The sequence below is a fragment of the Herpailurus yagouaroundi genome, unplaced genomic scaffold (genome assembly GCF_014898765.1).
Source record: "Herpailurus yagouaroundi ecotype Mexico unplaced genomic scaffold, PumYag 139, whole genome shotgun sequence".
NCBI classification, from domain to species: Eukaryota; Metazoa; Chordata; class Mammalia; order Carnivora; family Felidae; genus Herpailurus; species Herpailurus yagouaroundi.
The window spans coordinates 66,558,099-66,577,616 of record NW_024412394.1 but is presented as its reverse complement, the minus strand read 5'-3'; the positions used below and the strand labels follow the sequence as shown (position 1 = coordinate 66,577,616).

The following is a 19,518-nucleotide window of genomic DNA, read 5'->3' as shown; positions in this document are numbered from 1 at the left end:
TCTATAATCTAACTCTTCAGAAATAAGTTCTAGCTATATTTTGAGGTATTTATTTCTAGTAGTTTTCTATTCATGTACATGTACATTACTTTCACAGTTAAGAGTACTGGATATACTCGTGCATCATACTTTTTCACTCAAATTATCTGCGAACATTATTATACATTAAAATCTTTTTAAAAATATCATTCCAAGTAAGTATACTATAATATCCCCTCATGTGACTGTACCATCATTTACTTAATGATTCCTCTAAAGATGGGAAAGATGTTCCCATCACTGCTTCTTAAAAATAGTTATCCTGAGGCACCTGGGTGACTTGGTCAGTTCTGTATCCAACTCTTGGTTTCAGCTCAGGTCACGATTTCACATTTCCATGAGTTCAAGCCCCATGTCAGGCTCTACACTGGCAGTGCAGAGCCTGCTTGGGATTCTCTCTCCCTCGCTCTCTGCCCCTCCCCCTTTCACGATATCTGTGTTTCTCTCAAAATAAGTAAATAAAAAAGTTTTTAAAAATGTTATCTGTATCTGTATTTTTAAAGTATCTGTAAAAAAAAAAAATATGGCTCTGAGCTCCTAAATTACAAAATATCCTGTCTTCTTCTTTTCAATTAAAAGCTAAGATGATGGAAACCATTAAAAAGTGAAAAGGCAACCTACTGAATGGGAAAAGATAATTTGCAAATGACTTATCTGATAAGAGGTTAATATCCAAAATATATAAAGAATTTATATGACTCAAAACCAAAAAGCCCCATGTAATCTGATTAAAAGATGGAGAGAGGACCTGAAAAGACATTTTTCCAAAGACGACATACAGACAGGCAACAGACTGCTCAATATCACTCATCATCAGAAAAATGTAATTCAAAACCACAATGTGACATCACCTTACATCTTGTCAGAATGGCTAGAATCAAAAACACAAGAAATAACTCGGATGCCTGGCCAGCTTGCTCAGTTGGTAGAACACGTGACTCTTAATCTCAGGGTCAGGAGTTTAAGCCACATGTTGAGCATGGAGCCTACAAAAGAAAAGAAAGAGAGGGAGAGAAAGGAAGGAAGGAAGGAAGGAAGGAAAGAAGGAAGGAAGGAAGGAAGGAAGGAAGGAAGGAAGGAAGGAAGGAAGGAAAGAAGGAAAAATATTGGCAAGGATGTGGAGAAAAAGGAATCTTGCTGACAGGAATGTAAATTGGTGTAGCCACTATGGAAAACAGTATAGAGTTTCCTCAAAAAATTAAAAATAGAAATAGCATAGTACTATTCAGTAATCCTACTACTGGGTATTTACCAAAAGAAAACAAAAACATTCATTCAAAAAGATATGCAGCCCTGTGTTCACTGCAGCATTGTTTACAATAGCCAAGATATGGAAGCAACTCAAATGTCCTTCAATAGATGAATGGATAAAGAAGATGTGGTAGATGTACACAATGGAATATTACTCAGCCAGACAAAAAAGAATGAAATCTCACCATTTGCAACAATATGGACGGACCTTCATTATGCTAAGTGAAATAAGTCAGAGAAAGACAAATACCATATAATTTCACTTATACATGTAATCTAAAAGACAAATGAATAAAGAAACAAAAATTAAACAGACTCCTAAATACAGAGAACAAACTGATGGTTCTTGGCAGGTGAAATAGATAAAGAGGATTAAGAGGTACAAATTTCCGTATGGAATCAGAAAAGACCCCAAATAGCCAAAGTAATGTTGAAAAGAAAACCAAAGCTGGAAGCATCACAATTCTGGGCTTTAAGCTGTATTACAAAGCTGTAATCATCAAGACAGTATAGTACTGGCACAAAAACAGACACATAGATCAATGGAACAGAACAGAAAACCCAGAAATGGACCCATAAACATATAGACAACTAATCTCTGACAAAGCAGGAAAGAATATCTAGTAGAAAAAAGGACAGTCTCTTCAGCAAACAGTATTGGGAAAACTGGAAAGCCATGTGCAGAAGAATGAACCTGGACCACTTTCTTACACCATACACAAAAATAAACTCAAAATGGATAAAAGGCCTAAATGTAAGATAGGAAACTGTCAAAATCCTAGAAGAGAAAACAGGCAACAACCTCTTTGACCACAGCCACAGCAACTTATTTGACATGTATCCAGAGGCAAGGAAAACAAAAGCAAAAATGAACTACTGGACCTCATCAAGATAAAAGGCTTCTGCATGGCAAAGGAAAAAATCAGCAAAACTAAAAGGCAAACAACGGAATGGGAGAAGATATTTACAAAAGACATCAGATAAAGATTTAGTATCCAAAATCTATAAAGAACTTATCAAACTCAACATCCAAAAAACAATCCAGTGAAGAAATGGGCAAAAGACATGAATAGACACTTCTTCAAAGAAGACATCCAGATGGCTGACACATGAAAAAATGCTCAACATCACTCATCATCAGGGAAATACAAATCAAAACCACAATGAGATACCACCTCACACCTGTCAGAATGGCTAAAATTAACAACTCAGGCAACAGTAGACATTGGCGAGGATGCAGAAAAGAGGAACCCTTTTGCACCTGGTGGGAATGCAAACTGGTGCAGCCCCTCTGGAAAATAATTTGGAAGTTCCTCAAAAAATTAAAAATAGAACTACCCTACGACCCAGCAATTGCACTACTAGGTATTTATCCAAAGGATACAGGAGTGCTGATTCAAAAGGGCACAAGCACCCCAATGTTCATAGCACGACTATCAACAACAGCCAAAGTATGGTAAAAGCCCAAACGTCAATTGACCGAGGAATGGATAAAGATGTGGTATGTGTGTGTGTGCATATATATATATATATATACACACACATATATACGTATATATATACATATGTATGTGTATGTATACATATATGTGTATATATATATATACACATATATACATACACATACATATACACATACATACACACACATACATACAACGGAATATTACTCGGTGATCAAAAAGAACGAAATCTTACCATTTGCAACAATGTGGATGGAACTAGAGTATTATGCTAAGCAAAAGAAGTCAGTCAGAGAAAGACAAATATCATATGATTTCTTTCATGTGGAATTTAAGAAACAAAACAGATGACCATAGGGGAAGGGAAGTAAAAATAAGAAAAATAGAGAGAGAAAAAAACCATAAGAGACTCTTAAATACAGAGAACAAACTGAGGGTTGCTGGTGGGGTGTTTGGCAGAGGGATGGGCTAAACGGCCGAGGGGCATTAAGGAGGGCACTTGTTGGAATGAACACTGCATGTTATATGTAAGTGATGAATCAGTCAATTCTATTCCTGAATTTCATTATTACATTATATGTTAACTAACTTGTATTTAAATTTGAAAAGATAATAAAATAAATAAAAATTTTTTAAAAAGAGGTACAATTTCTAGTTATAAAATAAGTAAGTTACAAAGATGAGAAGTACGGCATAAGGAACATAGTCAATAATGTTTGGTGACAGATGGTGACTACACTTACTGTGGTGAACAGTGAGTAATATATAGACAGAATTGTTGAATCAATATGTTGATTAGCTTCATCTGAAGCTAATATAATGGTAAATTTTAATTATAGTTCAATAAAAAAAAAAAACTAAGAGACTTCTCCTTTTGGCCAAAGCAGAGTATTTAGAAGTCAATTTTGCCTTCCTGCCATTAAGCACTAAAACACTGGACAAAACATTTAAAACCTCTACTACCAGACATAATACAATGAGTAGCAAAAGACACAATCCCTGAGATGTGGGAAATAAACCAGTTAAGCAAGCATTACACTTCCCATGGCTTTCTGTCAGAGGCAATTTCTAGACTGCAGCACAGCAGTCTAAATCAGTTGAGGAGACAGTGATCAGAGCTCTAGGAAGTTGAGGCAGTTGGGATTTGCATGGCAGAGTTCAGTAAAAGAGGAAGCTATGCAGACACAGAGCTCTAGAATATCTGCATAGAGAATGTCTGTAATCTTTGGCTGAATATTAAATTGCACGTGCATAAGGTGAAACTTCACAAGACTGGGGAAAGACCAATCCACAGAAAGCTGGGAGATACAAGCATTCTGAACAGACAGAGTAGAGAGAAGTTGGTGACACTAAGGGGATTCAGTAGAGACTCTAGAAGGGTCACATTTAGAAGAAAGGGTAAAATAGTCTTAGAGTAAAGGCTACTTGAGACATACTATCAAAGCTTAGAAAAAAGCCTCAAGGGGCACCCAGGTGGCTCAGTTGGTTAAGTGTCCCACTCTTGATTTCAGCTCAGCTCATGATCTCACAGGTTTGTGGGATCAAGCCCTGCATTAGGCTCTGTGCTGACAGTGCGGAGCCTGCTTGGATTCTCTCTTTCTCCTTCTCTGCCCCTTTCCCACTTGCGTGCTCTCTCTCTCTCAAAATAAATAAACATTAATTAAAAAGCCTCAGAAGGATAAAGCTGATCTGCAAGCAACTTAACCACTTGCCAAAATAAAATTCAACAGCCTTAAAGGAAGTAACACTCAATATAATCACCACAATGTTCATCATCCAATCACAAACTATTAAGTTTGCCAAGAATCAGGAAAGGAGGACTCACAACTGGGGGGGGGGGGGGGCGGTGGCAGGGAGGTTAAAATCAGAACACAAAAACAAAACCAAAATGACAGAAATGAAGGAATTAGCAGACAAGGACATTTAATAAAACGACTTCTACTTCTGGGAAGATGGAGTAGATATCCTTTCTCTGTCCCTCCTGATATGTACAATTTAAAATCCTAGAGATCATATATAAAATAAACATAGGTACATACTAAAAAGTAGAACAAAAAAGAGGTAAGGATCTCAAGACCTGAGAAACAACAGAATGGTGAGTTCTCTGCTTTTCTGTTCAATTCATGTATTCCAGACTTGGAACTGAAGAAGCCAGCGTCCCAGAATGCCAATGGACATGGACAAGGGAGGACCCAGGAAAATGGCAGCATAGCAAAGAAGAAACTTTTCAACAATAACTTGTACTGTGGCAAACACCGCAGTGGAAAAAACTGATGCCACCTGCACCCTTCCCAGCAAAGGCTGAGAGGAGTCTAGAAGTACATTCTCACAAGGCTGTTAATGAGGCATCCCAACACTCCTGCCAGTGACATCAGAGAAGGCTAAGTGGGGAACTGAAACTTTCAACCCTGGGGCACCTGGCTGGCTCAGTCAGTGGAGCGTGCAACTCTTGATCTCAGACTTGTGAGTTCGAGCTCCATGTTGGGGGTAGAGATTACTTGAATAAATAAATATTTTTTTAAAAAAAAAGAAACATTCATCCCTGCCAGTCAATAATGAGCACCCCGCCTTCCCTACCCCGATGATGTCAGTGGAACCTCTCCACCAGCAGAAACAAGGAGTACCTGCTCTATAGATGCTGATAAAGAACCTGGACTGCCCCCTATATCTAGCAATAATTAGACAGTGCCTATCCTTCTGTTAGAATAGTGCCCAAAAAGCCATCTAAAACTCAAGTTTAAAGATGACAAACAAATGGCCAATAAGCACACGAAAATATGCTACTCATCACTGATCACTTGAGAAACATGAATCAAAACTACAATGATTACACACAGAAGAATTAAAAGGACTCAGACAAATATTAGTACACAAGTGTTCACAGCAGCATTATTCACAACAGCCAAAAGGTAGAATCAACCCAATGTCCATCAATAGATGAACAGATGAACAAACAGTGGTATATATGTATAATGGAATCTTATTCCTTAAAAAGGAATGGAATCTGACACATACTACAGCATGGATGAACCTTGAAGACATTATGTAAGTGAAAAAACCCAGACGCAAAAGAACAAATATCATATGACTCCATTTATATAAGGTACCTAAAAATGGCAAATTCATGGAGACAGTAAGTAGAATGATGGTTACCAGGAGTTGGGAGAAGAGGAGAATGGGGAGTTATTATTTAATGAGTACAGAATTTCAGTTTGGGAAGACGAAGTTCTAGAGCTAGGTGGTGATGATGGTTGCCCAACAATGTGAATGTACTTAACGGCACTGATTGTACACTTAAAAATGGTTCAAATGGTAAATTTTATGTTATATATACTTTACCACAATAAAAAAATTTAAAAAATAAGATCCAAAGTCTCATGACAGATTATGAAACTGTCCAAATTTCAAATGAAATTCATTCACACCAAAAACCAGGAAGATCTTACACTGTAAAAAAACATCAAGATGACAGAGATGTTAAAATTATCTGATAAAATCACCCTATGCGTGTGCAATTTAAAGCAGATATGACAAAAATGCTTCCACAATTATGACTATGCTTGTAACAACAAAGAAGCTTACATCACTACTTAGTAAAAAAAATTCATTATAAAAGTTCTATTCACAAGCAATATTTAATCATTCTAAATCTGCATGCAACTTACAGCCTCGAAATATGTTAAGGTCAATGACAGAATTATCAGAGAAATAAATAAATTCATAATCATAGTGAGAGATGTTTTCCATAAGCTTCATAATAATTGATGGGAAAAAATAATAAAAATTTGAACACAATTAACAACTCCAATCTAATGGGTGTACTGTGTTATATATACTATCACATACAACTGTAGTTGAGTACTCATTATTTTCGAGAATACAAAGAATATTTTTATAAAAATTGGCCATATATTAGGCCATAAAGGAAATTTCAACAAATTTTAAAGGATTTAAGTTGCATGGAGCATATCCTCCCACCACAACGCAATTAAGCATTTGTTGAGAAAATAATAACAGGAAATTTCATATGCTTGTTTGGAAATTAAAAAACATACTTCTAGCTAACACATGCGTTAAAAAAGAAATCACAATAGAAATTAGAAAATACTTTGAACTTAATAGTGAAAATACTAAGTATAAAAACTTAAGGAATGCAGCTATTTACGGGAAAATAAATAGCCTTAAATGCAGTTAGGAAAGAAGGTTGAAAAGAGATTTAAAAAAAATTAATCTCAGTAAATTAGAAAATGAAGAGCAAGATAAATTCAAAGAAAATGCAAGTAAGAGCAAAACTGGAGCCTCCCCACTTAAATGGCAGTGGAAATTATATGTAAGGGTTAGGTTTTGTTTTGTTTTGGTTTTGCCTTGCTTTGCTTGAAGGAGTTCTCCAGGAGGGCTTCCTAGAGGAGATATACCTAAACATTTTCTATATTCTTTCCAGTACTATGGCTTTTTCTTTTCTTTTTTTAAATAAATTGTGGTAAAACATACATAACAAAAACATTATCATTTTAACCATTTTAAGTGTGCAATTCAATGGCATGAAGTACATTCATGATGTTATACAACCATTACTAATGTCTATTTCCAGAACCTTTTCATCATCCCAAAGAGAGACTCTACCCATGAAATAATAATTACCCATTCCCCACTCCTCTCAGCCCCTGTAACCTCTATTTTACTTTTGTTTCTCTGAATATGCCCTTTCTAGGCACATCATATAAGTGGAATCATATAATATTTGTCCTTTGTTCTCAGGGTTCATCTGTAATGTAGCAAATGTCAAAATTTGCATTCCTTTTTTATAGCAAAACAGTAATTCATTGTATGAATATACCACATTTTGTTTTTTAACAGCATATTAGTCCTCCTCATCATTCCTACTATCTTATAAAAATATTATTGTTTACTAAGAACTTATATAGGTTCTTGTTTTTTTGCAATACTCCAAGCAACAAATCACAAGTTCTTGTAGTGAATTACCAATTTGTTATCACTTGGTTTATAGGAGAGGACATAAAAGAAAAAGTGAATATACACTGTACTTTTTCCCCAAATAAATTTCTATCTGGTTTATAGTCTCTTTTTATTAAACCAAGATTCTCTATTAGTTTTAAGATCGACTTCTGCTATACAGTTCTCTCAGCTGGGTCAAAATGCAAGAGTAACACTGGCATATGTGAATAGGCGAAATGTCATTTAAATAAATATGAAACAAACTTTCCTTACAAAGGAAACCTCATATGCCCACCAAAAAAGCTCCAGGGAAACCAGCCACAGCATATATTTACCTGGCTGATGTTTTGTTACATGTGAAAAGTCTTTTGAATAAACGGGACATTTTAAATAAGATATTCAGTTTCCTAGGAATTTTAGTTTGTGTTCAATTTCAAATTGTACATTATTTATTTCAGTTCTTGTTCAATTTCAAATTTGGATAATTTATCTCTTTAGGTTTCTTCCTCTACAAATATATATGTGTGTGTATGTATGTGTATATATATATATATATATACACATATATATATATTCCTCTCTACAAATATATATATATATGCACAATACATATACTATATATATACAATATATATACATATATATATGTATATATATGGAGAGAGAGAGAGAGAAAGAGGGAGAGAGAGAGAGGGTTAAAAAGGGAAAAAATTAAAACCAATCTGGCCAATTTAGTTGTTTATTAATAATGCTATTATATATTAAAGTATGACAAATTACTGGCCAAAAAATAAGGTTTGTGGTTAAAAAAAAAAAAGTATACATACAAAGGTCCCTGAGAACCTTTAACTTGTTTCATTCTGTGAGCCTTCTCTCTTTACATTTTGTACATTTTATGCTACATGAAGATACTATTTTTAGTACCCATTTTTCTTAGCTTCCTTGTTTATATTTTGGTATCTACATGTACCAAATTACTTTGGATTCCCAGCATGAAGAAAACACTGTACATTTACCTTCCCCCCAAATGCAAAACATGAATATAAAGGGGAAAAAAATACTAACAGCATAAATCTTCAAAGAGTACTTTTCCTTACATCTATAAATATCTCAGAGAAATTAAAAACCTCTGGGAACTTAAAATTGCTCAAGGAAAAAGATGTTTTAATTCTCCCAAGTATAGCACAGGGAATAAAGTTTGGTACCAACAATTTGAAAAAGACTATCTGACTGTATCTTTAGAATACTTGTAGAAAAAAATAGTTTTACTTCTCCTTCTTGATAAGAATTTTTGAGGTTTTAGGTTTTTAAAAATAATACAACCTCATCCCTTCTTCAGTTATATTGCTATAGACTGGGAAAAATTATGTACCTAATAATTATGGGAGTTATATTTTGGCACATATGCTTATTTTTGGTACTGCTTTTGGTACTTCATTTTGCTTTGTGTTATAGATATTTGTGTATGTCCTATATGCCCAACTAGATTATAAATGACTTGTAAGCAAGAACAGCCTATTTCACGATTGCATTACCCATCATGCCCAAAGTAGCACTTTGCACATAGTAGGTTCTCAATAAGTATTGGTAAAATACAGAATTATCGAATAATTGTATAAAAATTTATTTAAATTAACAGTGAAAAAAGAGGCTATTTTATTCTTAATCATCTTGTAACGAAGACTATTTCAAACTCCATGCAGTGATGATACACACAAATATTTAAACTATTTAGGTGCCTCAACTTGACATAATTTCATAACTTGATGGCAATCACATTTAAATATATTAGAATATTTTTGTAATAATGCTACTCTAGAATAGCAACTTTAATAGCTGAGAAAACACATTAAAGACCATTAACCTGAAAGAAATAGAGAACATTAAACATTTTTTTCAGAAATCAATGTATAAGGTTAAATATTGCACTATAATATTTATGAGCAAACCTCAAATTAGAATTTATAAATGCAAACTATCAAATGTTTCAGTTAGACAATAATTTAGACTATATTTTATAATTTCTCCTGTGTACACATTGATGAATACTATATAAAAAACATTCTTTTCTCCTTCAGTGTCTTTGACTATAACTATCTAATATCAAAATGAATTCTGCTTGAATGAAAGACCATAGGCAATCCTATAAAAGCCCTTAATTATCAATCAATATGATATTAATCAGTGAACACAAGTAAGTGATTTTCCTTACCTTTAGAACAGCAATGAATGGTACAAAGTTAGCTCTTTGGAGTCCATTTTTATAGAGATCTGAAAGAAAAAATTGATATTAGCATTTTACATAGCCTAATATCAATGTTAACTCATATTTTGGCCTGAGAAATAAAGCTTTTATTTATAAAAAAGATAAACATGCAAAAGAAAAATAACCAAAATGATTTCCATTCTGGTACTACACAAAATTCATTCTTAATAAGAAGAAAAATTAGTATTACAGAAAGAAGATCAAAAGACATTCAATCAAATTAGCTTTAAAGTATAATAAAAAGCAATGAAAGAATTTCAAAGATATCACAAATATTCCTAAGTCAATAACTCAACACAAGATATATACTTAAAAGTATTTAATATTTGAAAATATAGAATTTTACTAGTAAAGGAATTATATTGTCTTCTATCTCAATCTATAGTAAAAATTCTTAGTACATAATTAAAAATGTATGACAAGATTAGCCTTTTAATAAAATACATCAACAGACAGAGCTGTGCATATATTTGTATCAAAGTTACATATTTAACATAAAGGTGAATAACACTAAGGCCACTTTATTTATTTTTTTTAATTTTTTTTTTAACGTTTATTTATTTTTGAGACAGAGAGAGACAGAGCATGAACAGGGGAGGGGCAGAGAGAGAGGGAGACACAGAATCCGAAACAGGCTCCAGGCTCTGAGCTGTCAGCACAGAGCCTGACGCGGGGCTCGAACTCAAGACTGCGAGATCATGACCTGAGCCGAAGTCGGACGCTTAACCGACCAAGCCACCCGGGCGCCCCAAGGCCACTTTACTTTAAAAGAAATTACCCCAAAATTAACATTCCATTCTCAATAGACTATAAATTTAATGCATTTATAAATAATAAGTTGCTCGTATCTTGTGCTTTACAATGGTAATTTTCATATATGCATGTGTCACAGTGTACGTATGTTTAGACACATATTCACACACATAAACACATACCAGCAAGAGCAAAAAAGTGAAAAGGGGCAACAAATTTTAAATTTTGCATATTTTATTTTACTCTTCCTTTTTTCTTCCCTTCTAAAAAAAGACTTGGAATTTTATTCAAGAGATTGAACTTTTATTGCATATAAAACATTCCTCTTAAAAGTAAAATCTAAAGTAATGAGATTTTTTTTTAAGTATAAAAATGTCAACAGTAAAAAGTTTCTCAATAATAAAACTCATGAATTAGATTATGTGTCTCAATTTTCTTTTAAATATTGCATTATAGGGTTCTTTCTAGATTTCCTTGTTTATAGAAAATGTGATAACTGAGACAGACTTCAACTGCCACATTTGCTTATAGAAATAAAACATGGTCATTAGGAAACATTTATTCTCTTTAGAAAAATATCCATCACAATATCGTTACAGTGTATAAAGTATTTGCAAAGTTCTTTGGTTACTTAAGGACCAGAGGCTTTAATTTAGTTACATTTAATATTTTTATTTAGAGATATTATAAAAGGTAAGACAGGGGCACCTGGGTGGCGCAGTCGGTTAAGCGTCCGACTTCAGCCAGGTCACGATCTCGCGGTCCGTGAGTTCGAGCCCCGCGTCAGGCTCTGGGCTGATGGCTCAGAGCCTGGAGCCTGTTTCCGATTCTGTGTCTCCCTCTCTCTCTGCCCCTCCCCCGTTCATGCTCTGTCTCTCTCTGTCCCAAAAATAAATAAACGTTGAAAAAAAAAAATTTAAAAGGTAAGATAATGCTGGCCAGACTGTTGGAATTTCAACATTCAAAATGAGAGCTTTCCTTTCCTATAGTCAATACCTCAAATGAGTAAAATGGCTAAAATGTAGAAAATGAGTTATAAAATTAGCTATTTTCATAGTCTTCCCTAATTACCAAGTTGCTGGGAAAGGTGCATAACAATAATGCTGTATGATAAGAGTTGACAGCCATGATTATGACTAAGTGGTTAAAAAAATAAAATAATTTTAAATACACTCAATGTTTATAGCAGCTTTATTCATAAAAGCTAAAAACTTCAGCTTTATTTACAATGGCCAAAAACTGGAAGCAATCCAAGTGTCCATCACTAGGTGAGTGGATAAACAGACTGTGGCATTTTTGTACAAAGAAATACTACTTAGCAATAAAAAGGATAAACTATTCATACAACAAAATAGATGAATCTCAAAATAATTATGCAGAGTAAGAGGCCAGGCATTAAAAAAAAAGGGTACATACTGTTCGATTCCATTTATACAAAACTCTAGAAAAAGCACATTAAAGCTACAATAACAAAAAGCAAATGAGTGGTTGCCTAGAGAAGGGCAAGGAGGATGACAGCGACACCCGGGACAGATGAAAAAAGGGAGAGAGCGAAGTTTTGAGTGTGATGGAAATGTTCATTATATTGGCTTTGGTGATGATTTCACAGATGTATACACATGCCAATATTTTATAAATTGTATTCTTTAAATATGTACCAATTATTGTATATTATACCTTAATAAGTTCTTCTAAAATTTATTGGGAAAAATACCAAAGGGAATACTGAAGAACACAATGTTATAGAATTAACACTAAGATATCACACTAATGAAAGTCTATCTATGTTAAGGTAACCTTTTGGTATTACAGAATAACATCTTTGTTATGGACACATAAGGCTCTGAGTTGTAACTTAACAAGCGTGCACCCTTTAGTGGGTCCATGACAATGTACCCACTTGTAAAGTAGGATGTAAAGCCCCACTTATAGTAGTCTTGATTAAAAGTTTCCACTCATCAGCAAAATCAAATAATAATACCTGTAAGTCTTCAAGAGTTAATTTTTCAAAGGGTTAACTTTTTTAAAAATCTGTGTTTATAAAGATAGACAATTCAAACTTTATGCTCTGAAAAGTATTTTCTAAACAGAATTCTAAACAAAATTCATTTGGCTTGAAAACCTTTAGGTTTTTATAGGACACTTAAGTGAAAAAGAGCTGTACTCATTAAATTGAAGAGTTTTTTGCAATTCAAATATTATGCTAATTATCAATGCAATAGATCCATCTCCTGAAATGTTATTTAGCTACCAATTTTTTCATACTAGTCGTTTAATATTATTTTTCCCAGACAAAGATTTTATGATACATTTATATCAACATTTGTCATTGTTTACTAAATACTGTTTAAAAATTCACCAGAAGTTCTTGCCTACGATTTTTTAACGACCTCTAAACACAGTTAAGTGAGCACTTGGTCATATAAGAGAGTATACTGGAATTATGGCACATTCATTTTTTGAGAATGGTTATAAGGACCTCTACATTCTCCACAGTGAATAACTATAATAATACTTACAGATGAAACAGATGCAAAGAGGATTTTTAAAGTAATTACAAGGATCTAATGTACATGGATATACAGATATTTTCCTTAAAAATCCAAACATCGCAGAAGAGGTTATATACAAACCTAATGGTAACCATATATCAAAAACCACAAATAAATATGTAAAGAAGAAAGAGAAAGAAATCCAAACATATCACTAAACAATTCAGCAAAACATGAAAAAAATGGCAAGTAAGGATCAGAGAAAATCTTTACAAACAACCACAAAACAAATAATAAAATGACAATAAATATATATCTATCAATAATTACTTTGAATGTAAATGGTCCTAGTGCCTCAATCAAAAGACACAGGGTGAAAGAATGGACAAAAAAAAATAAGACCCATCTATATGTTGCCTACATGAGACCCATTTCAAACCAAAAGACACTTGCAGATTAAAAGTAAGGGGACAGAGAAACATCTAGCATGCAAATGGTTATCAAAAGAAAACCAGAGTAAAAATGCTTACATTAGACAAAATAGACTTTAAAACAAAGAGTGTAACAGGAGACATAGAACACCATATACTAACCAAGGGGACGATCCAACAAGACCTAACAATTGTAAATATCTATGTGCCCAACATACAAGGACCCAAATACATAAAACAGTTAATAATAAACATAATTACAGTAACAAGCATAAAAGAATTAATCTATAATAATACAATATAATAATTAATAGATAATAATAATAATACAATAATACTTAACACTCTACTTACATCAATAGATCATCTACACAAAAAAATCAACAAGGAAACGATGGCTTTGAATGACACACTGGACCAAGTGAATTTAACAGATATAATCAGAACATTCCATCTGAAAACAGAATACACATTCTAGTCAAGTGCACATGGAACATTCCCCAGAATAGATCTCATTTTAGTTCATAAAATAAGCCTCAACAAATTCAAGAAGACTGAAATCATACCATGAATCTTTTCTGACCACAAGGCTATAAAAGTAGAAGTTAGACACAAGAAAAAATCTGGAAAGACTATAAATACATGGAGGTTAAATAGCATGCTACTAAACAATGAATGGGTCAACAAGGAAATCAAAGAAAAATGTAAACAGTACATGGAAACAAATGAAAATGAAAACACAATGGTCCAAAATCTTTGGGATGCAGCAAAAGCAGTCATTAGAGTGAAGTTTACAGCAACACAGGCCTACGTCAAGAGAAGAAAAATCTGAAATAAACAACCTAAGCTTGCAACTAAACGAGCTATAAAGAGAACAACAAACAAAATCTAAAACCAGGAGAAGGAAGGTAATAATAAAGATTAGAGCAGAAATAAATGATATGGAACTAAAAACACTATAACAGAACAGATCAATGAAACCAAAAAAATCAGTAAAATGGACAAACCTCTAGCCAAATTTATCAAGAAAAAAAGAGAAAGGACTCAAATAAAATCACAAGCGACTCAGAAGAAATAACAACCAACACCACAGAAATATAAACAATTATAAGACAATATTATGAAAAACTATATGCCAACAAATTGGACAACCTAGGAGAAACGGATAAATTCTTAGAAGAGATAGAACATTTGAACAGACTTATAACCAGAAAAGAAATTCAGTAAGTAATCAAAAATTTCCAACAAACAAAAAGTCCAGAACCAGAAGGTTTCACAGGTAAATTCTACCAAAAATGTAAACAGGAGTTAATACCTATAATTCTCAAACTATTCCAAAAACTAGAAAAGGAAAGAAACTTCCAAATTCATTCCATGAGACCAGCATTACCCTGATACCAAATCCAGTTAAAGATATCACAAAAAAAGAAAACTACAAGCCAATGTATCTGATGAAAATAGATGTAAAAATCCTCAATAAAATACTAGCAAAACAAATTCAACAATGCATTAAAAAATCATTCACCATGATCAAGTGGGATTTATTCCTAGGTTACAGGAGTGGTTTAATATTTGCAAACCAATCACATCAATAAGAGAAAGGATAAGAACCATATGATCATTTCAATAGATGCAGAAAAAGCATTTGACAAAGTAGAACATCCATTCGCGATAAAAACCCTCAATAAAATAGGTTCAAAGGGAACATGCCTCAACATAATAAAGGCCATAATATGGAAAAAACCCAGAGCTATCATCGTCCTCAATCAGAAAAAAACTAGGAGATTTTACCTGAAGATCTACAAGACAAGGATGTCCACTCTCACTACCTTTTAACAGAGTACTAGAAGTCCTAGCCACAGCAATCACACAAAAAACAAAAAGAAATAAAAGGCATCCAATTGGTAAGGAAGAAGTAAGGTTTTCATCATTTGTAGATGACATTACATAGAAAACCTGAAAGACCCCACCAAAAAAATGCTGGAACCGATAAATAAATTCAGTAAGGTCGCAGGATGCAAAATCAATACACAGAAATCTGTTGCATTTATACACACAAATAATGAGGCAGAAGAGAAATTAAGAAAACAATCCCATTTACAAATATACCAAAAACAGTAAGATACATACCTAGGAATAAACCCAACCAAAGAGGTGAAAAACCTGTGCTCTGAAAACTATGAAACATTGATGAAAGAAATTGAAATGACACAAAGAAATGAAAAAACATTCCATACTTACAAATTGGCACAACAAATATTGTTAAAATGTCTATACTACCCAAAGTGATCTACACATTTAATGCAATCCCTATCAAAATACCACCAATATTTTTCACAGAACTGAAACAAACAATTCCAAAATTTGCATGGAACCACAAAAGACCCCAAATAGGCAAAGAAATCTTGAAAAAGAAAAGAAAAGCTACAGGTATCACAATTCCAGACTTCAAGTTATATTACAAAACTGTAGTAATCAAAACAGTATGGTACTGGCAAAAATACACATAGTTAAATAGAAGACAATGGAAAACCCAGAAAGAAACCCACAACTATATGGTCAATTAATCTTCAATAAAGCAGGAAAGAATATCCAGTGGGAAAAAGACAGTCTCTTCAACAAATGGTGCTGGGAAAACTGGACAGCAACATGCAAAAGAATGAAATTGGACTACTTTCTTACACCATTTACACAAAAAATTCAAAATGGATTAAAGACCTAAATGTGAGACATGAAACTATAAAAATTGTAGCAAAGAACACAGCAGTAACTTCTTTGACATCAGCTGTATCAACTTTTTTTCTAGATATGCCTCCTGAGACAAGGGAAACAAAAGCAAAAATAAACTATTGGGACTCCATCAAAATGAAAAGCTTCTGCACAACAAAGAAAACAATCAACAAAACTAAAAGATAACCTAAGGAATGGGAGAAGATATTTGCAAATGACATATCTGATAAAGGGTTAGTATCCAAAATCTATAAAGAACATATACAACTCAACACCCCCCCAAAAAATAATTCAATTAAAAAACGGGCAGAAGACACAAATAGACATTTATCCACAGAAGACATTCAGATGGCTAACAGACACATGAAAAGATATGCACCATCACTTACCATCAGGGAAATGCAAATCAAAAGTACAGTGAGATAGCACCTCACATCTGTCAGAATGGCTAAAATCAACAACACAAGAAATAACAGGTGTTGGCTAGGATGTGGAAAAAAAGGAACCCTCATGCACTGTTTGAGGGAATGTAAACTGGTGCAACCACTGTGGCAAACAGTATGGAGGTTCCACCAAAAGTTAAAAATAGAACTACCCTCCAAACCAGAAATCACACTACTGGATATTTACTGAAAGAATACAAAAATACTAATTCAAAGGGATACATGCTCCCCTGTATTTATAGCAGCATTATTTACAATTAATTGATGAATAGATAAAGAAGATGTGGCATATACACACAATGGAGTATTATGTAGCCATAAAAAAGAATGAAGTCTTGCCATTTGCAATGACATGAATGGAGCTGGTGAGTACCATGCTAAGTGAAATAAGTCAGAGAAAGACAAATACCATGGTTTTAGACAAATGTGGAATTTAAGAAACAAAACAAACAAGCAAATGGAAAAAAAGAGACAGACAAATCAAGAAACAGACTCTTAATTACAAACTGATGGTTACCAGCAGGGAGGTGGTGAAGGATGGGCTAAGTAAGTGATGGGGATTAAGGAGTGCACTTGCCATGATGAGCACTGGGTGATGTATGTAAGTATTATATCGCTATATTGTATACTTGAAAGTAATATAACACTGTACGTTAATGAACTGGAATTAAAATAAAAACTTAAAAAAGAATTCCAAGTGTCAAAAGTAACAGGGTATAATGCTTATTTATATAAGTACATATCTGTTGAGAGTAAGAAAACTTTTAGGACAGATAATTAAAAGGAGTGTTCCTATAAATTAACACAAAAAAAAGTGCATGGCTTTATGGAACCAATCTGATTTATCCTTCCAGGAGATTCTTATTTTAGTATAGATTAAAAGAAAATGGTCCCTTTAGACCATTTAAGAAGCAAGTACTATGTAGCTTTAAAAAAAAACAAACAACTAATTGGAGATGCAATAGTTACTAAATGCATTGATAATACAGCTAATTAAATGTTCCCATTGGATGGTATATTATCATTTTATATTCAACATACATTCATGAATTCCTACTATATAGCTATGCTGAAATGACTGCTAAAGATAAAAGATAAATGAAATAAATAAATAAACTAGGATTTACAGAATACTTACTAGGAATCAGGCAATTCGATTGGCAATGTATGCAAATCACAGTAACACAACAAAGCAGGTATTTCTGCCTCCCTTTTACAGATAAAGAAACTGATACTGAGAGTTTCAGGTAATTTGTTGAATTTCCTGCCAGTGATTGGCATACCCAGGAGTCAAGGTCTTTAATGATGTTAAAACTTGTGGACTTTTTCAGAACCATGTTGTGACCCGTTCAGCTTACCACAGCTGACAGACACAACCAGACCATAACCATGATTCAAGGTGAAAAGGGACAGAAGGTATAAACATAATACACAGAGCACAAAGCTATTCAGTTTATCATGGTTCAAAGACAGCTTTACGGAGATAAGAGTGGCACTAGACCACCCTGGAAAAGTGAGCAATGCCACCAAGCAGCAAGGAAGTAAGGGTATATCCATAATATTTGGGTCTTTGATTTTATTAGTATTCTTGTTATCCCCCCTATTTTTTCTTCTTCTGTTCATTTTTTCCTGACATTTTCAGATTATTTGAATTTATTTTTAAATTCCTTTTTCACCTGACTACTGGGCTTTATTTTTGTTGTTGTTCCATGGGCTATAATATATATCCTTAACTTTTCATACTCTACTTAGAATCAATATCGTATCACCTCACAAAAGAGTGTAGAAAACTTACATCAATATAAGTACCTCCAAACTCCCCACTTTATGGGATGGGTATCATAGACATCATATCTACATATAATAATAAGCCCTAGAAGATAATATTATAATTGCATGAAAACCAATTATTTCTATTTTTTAAAAATTAAGAAGAAAAGCTAGTTATATTTACCACAATATTTATAATTTCTGATGCTCTTCATTTCTTCTTAAGGATCCAAGTGTCCATCCATTATCATTTACTTTCTACCTGAAAAACTTCTTTTAGAATATCTTATAGTTCAGGCCCAATGGTGATGAATTCTTTACTTCTTTTTTTTTTTTTAAATCAGAACATCTTTATTTTGTCTTTATTCCTTTTTTTAAAATTTTTTTTTTCAACGTTTTATTTATTTTTGGGACAGAGAGAGACAGAGCATGAACGGGGGAGGGGCAGAGAGAGAGGGAGACACAGAATCGGAAACAGGCTCCAGGCTCTGAGCCATCAGCCCAGAGCCCGACGCGGGGCTCGAACTCCCGGACCGCGAGATCGTGACCTGGCTGAAGTCGGACGCTTAACCGACTGCGCCACCCAGGCGCCCCTTTATTCCTTTTTTTAATTGAACTATAGTTGACACACCATGTTATATTACTTCAGATGTGCAACACAGTGATTTTACAAGTCTAAACATCACGCTATGCTCACGACAAGTGTAGCTACCATCTGTTACCTATAACACGATTACAATACTATTGACTATATTCTCTATGCCATACCTTTCATTCCCATGACTTATTCATTCTATAGCTGGAAGCCTATACCTCTTACTCCCCTTCACCCATTTTGCCCATCCTCCCTTCTGGCAATGACCAGTTTGTTCTCTGTATTTATGTTTTTTTCTGTTTTCTTTTTTAGATTCCACATACAAGTGG

At 33.6% G+C, this 19,518-nt stretch overlaps 1 protein-coding gene across 2 annotated transcripts in view; it reads right to left on the bottom strand.

Moving 5' to 3' along the window:
- The window catches only part of AFG1L (AFG1 like ATPase), a 203,560-nt gene that overhangs the window by 87,721 nt on the left and 96,321 nt on the right, over window positions 1-19,518 (bottom strand). For both annotated transcript variants that reach the window (XM_040474323.1, XM_040474322.1), the window contains exon 8: window positions 9,922-9,980. In XM_040474323.1, the coding sequence (XP_040330257.1) occupies window positions 9,922-9,980 (59 nt within the window). The remainder of the gene's footprint in view (window positions 1-9,921; window positions 9,981-19,518) is intronic.